Source organism: Anopheles coustani, unplaced genomic scaffold (assembly GCF_943734705.1).
Source record: "Anopheles coustani unplaced genomic scaffold, idAnoCousDA_361_x.2 scaffold_12_ctg1, whole genome shotgun sequence".
NCBI classification, from domain to species: domain Eukaryota; kingdom Metazoa; phylum Arthropoda; class Insecta; order Diptera; family Culicidae; genus Anopheles; species Anopheles coustani.
Genome location: NW_026525384.1, coordinates 787,923 through 791,107, shown reverse-complemented (window position 1 = coordinate 791,107; position 3,185 = coordinate 787,923). Strand labels below are relative to the sequence as shown.

The window sequence follows — 3,185 nt, the reverse complement described above, 5'->3', positions numbered from 1 at the left end:
TCAGGCGACGTCGCGGTATAGTGTGGACCCCGAGCTATAGTTTCTTTTTACACGCTTTCCAGACTGCACCGTCGCGTAACGAGACGTCGCCTGACAGGCGCAGAACTCCATGCAAAAAAACCTAGCGCGATTCGCGAGACATCGCGCAAGGTTTTTTTATATGGAGTTCAGCTCCTGTCAGGCGACGTCGCGCTGTAGTGTGGACCCCGGGTAACTTTCAATGTTACCATACTCGGTGTCCACACTACACCGCGACGTCGCCTGACAGCAGCTGAACTCCACATAAAAAAACCTTGCGCGATGTCGCGCGAATCGCACTAGGTTTTTTTGCATTCCCGGTTGACAGAAATTTAAATTGTTGCTGGTACTATGTAGTTCCAGCAAGAGTCCCAGCAATCTGCCATGGAAAAACTTGCTGTAACTACATGACAGCTGCAAAAAATTTGAATTTTTGTCAACCGGGTTGAGTTCAGCGCCAGTCAGGCGACGTCGCGTTACGCGACGGTGCAGTCTGGAAAGCGTGACTCGGGGTCCACACTACAGCGCGACGTCGCCTGACAGGAGCCGAACTCCATACTCGGGGTCCACACTACAGCGCGACTTCGCCTGTCAGGAGCTGAACTCCATATAGGAGGTGGAGTTCAGCGCCTGTCAGGCGACGTCGCGTTACGCGACGGTGCAGTCTGGAAAGCGCGTATAAAAAAAACCTTGCGCGATGTCGCGCGAATCGCGCTAGGTGTTTTTTGCATGGAGTTCAGCCGCCTGTCAGGCAACGTCGCGTTTCGGGACGGGACGTCGCGCTGTAGTGTGGACCCCGAGTGAGAGTTAAAGTATTATGCATTGTAATTAATTTTAATACAAACATAAAATTGATGGTTCCAATCATATGTACTTTTTCCATTACGAGTAGCTAACCAATGGAGTTAGGAACTTTTGTTCTATTGTGAAAATATTCCATAAAACCTTTTATGTGTAGAGTAATTCAAATAAACCCAATTTTGGAATAAGAAAAAACTAAAATTTAGACCTGCAATATATTTTGTGTTTTTGCTGTCATGAAAAATATTCATATTATCTCTACTTGATTGTATTGTTTATTACATAGATCGCCACAGGCCTTTAGTTATTTCTATTTTTCGAAATTTCACTGCAGAACCAACAATTAAGCTTTAAAAATCGTACATTACCACAACGAGTACATCGAATGTGTTGAAAATTTAGTGAAGCAAATTTTTCTTAGACATTCATTTTACCAGAATAACGTCCTATAGGCTAACATGGATCAGTAAAGGTACTGGAACAATTCTACGGTTAGACTAGTAGTTCACTTTGCTATATTGCCACAAAGCGCCTTGACTCATAAACTGTTCAGCTAATAATACTGGTTCCAACATTTGATTAGATGGAGATTTCGGTTTATGCCCAGATCTGAAAGAATATTGGCAACTGTTAGTTTTCGCAGTTCACGTTGCTTGAACGTACAATACATATTACCCTCAGTGTGTAATCCCAGCTTCCTGTTGATAACGCCGTGCCATCTGGTGATACTTGAAGACAAGAAACTTTATTTTCATGACCGTACAGCAGACAAACTCGTTGTGCTTTGAGCGTATCCCAAACATTGACAGTATAGTCATTGTATCCAGCAAACAATAAGCGTCCGCTTACAGAAAAATCAACACAATTCACACCAAAAATAATACTATCCTTGTTGAACACGGCCACCTCTTTATCCGCTCGCATATCAAAAAGACGACACTAAAGATGTACAGATAGTGTAATTCTTATATTACAAATGTGATAAAAATATTTTCTACTTACAGTACTATCGTCCGACCCGGTGCTGATTGCATCGCCACTGGGGTGAAATTTAACGCTATTAACATCAGACTGGTGGCCTTCGAAAGATTGAACCACATGCCCTGAGCGCATATCCCAAATGAACGCCATCTTGTCGCAGCTTCCAGATACGAACGTGTTTCCAGTCTCATTGGGAGCTAGATCTATGGACATCACGTCTCCGGTATGACCATGAAAGCTTTGCAGAAGCTGTCCGGATTCAACATCCCAAAGAGCACAAGTAGAGTCACCACTACCCGTTAAAATTTGTTGATCAGAATTTGGAAAAATACAGCAGGACATGTAGCTTGTATGTGTGCCCACTGTTTTTTTCCTTGCGGATATATCCTCTTCCAGCGTTATAGGGTAAACAGTTACTTTATTATCCAACCCTCTAAAATGAAGTATTATAACATTAGTAAACTGTTTGTTTTTTCCTACTGCCGCTAATACACTACTTACCCACAAGCCACCAGATTGCCTGATGGAGCATACGAACATCCCATTACCCAAGTTGTAGGCATCGTAACTGCATGCTCTTTGTTAGTGGTGAAAGCATCCCAAATAATCAGCTTACCATCCTGGGATGAGGATACAATGTGACGTTTGTCCGGAGACCAATCAGAACACAGTACTTTTGCCTGATGACCCTTGAGAACACGGCGCGGTTTTATGTTTAAATAACTTATCAACTCCAAGCGATCCGCTACTGACGATACTGAGATTAAAAAGCAGACAAAAATAAGGTGTAACAAACATCTTCAAACCGATCGATACAAACAGAATGCATAAGTATGTTCATCTCACGGGTAACATCGTTCAACTTTTGCCGTTCTTCTTCCAACTTAGATTTCAGGCTTTCCGCCTCTTTGATCAGGGCGGACACTTTATCGGAATTGTGTACGTTGCTCAGAATGTCGGTCATAGTATTATATTGTCGGATACGAATGTCCTGTTACCACTCGCGATGTTATCGAGCGTCGTCTGTGAAGTGTTGGCAGAATCGGGATTCGGAAGATTCGAAGATTCGATCCCTGGACAGATTCTAAAGATTCAAATCCCATTTGACGGATTCTAAAGATTCGAATCGTATCTGACGGATTCTAAGTATTTGATTCGATTAGGATTCGAATCAGATTTGATTGGTTTGGGACTCGATTTGATTCGATTCTGACTTGATCCTAAACTGTTTGAATCGACTCACAATGATTTGAGTCGAATTAGTCACATAACTAGTCGATCTATTGATCGATCTGTAATTGATTTAAGTTTACTCAAATCGAACGCTGGGTAGAATGTTCATTGGACATAGATTGAGTTTTTTGCGCGATTTGCAAGTTAGGCTC

General features: G+C 42.4%; 1 protein-coding gene across 1 annotated transcript; it reads right to left on the bottom strand.

Annotated features, from left to right (window-relative positions):
• Positions 1-1,071: 1,071 nt before the first annotated feature.
• Positions 1,072-2,815, bottom strand: LOC131271189 (guanine nucleotide-binding protein subunit beta-5). The gene is made up of 5 exons (XM_058272582.1): positions 2,647-2,815; positions 2,302-2,557; positions 1,822-2,233; positions 1,495-1,758; positions 1,072-1,428 (listed from the first exon to the last, which is right to left on the bottom strand). The coding sequence occupies exons 1-5, from the start codon at positions 2,762-2,764 to the stop codon at positions 1,417-1,419; spliced, it is 1,062 nt and encodes a 353-aa protein (XP_058128565.1). The 5' UTR covers positions 2,765-2,815; the 3' UTR covers positions 1,072-1,416.
• Positions 2,816-3,185: the final 370 nt, after the last annotated feature.

Coding starts and splice junctions, on each gene's coding strand:
- LOC131271189 (XM_058272582.1), bottom strand. CDS start 2,764: ATGACCGACATTCTGAGCAACGTACACAATTCCGATAAAGTGTCCGCC. Junction 2,558..2,646: donor AAAGTTGAACGATGTTACCC/GTGAGATGAACA, acceptor TTTTAATCTCAG/TATCGTCAGTAGCGGATCGC. Junction 1,759..1,821: donor CCGGGTCGGACGATAGTACT/GTAAGTAGAAAA, acceptor GTACATCTTTAG/TGTCGTCTTTTTGATATGCG.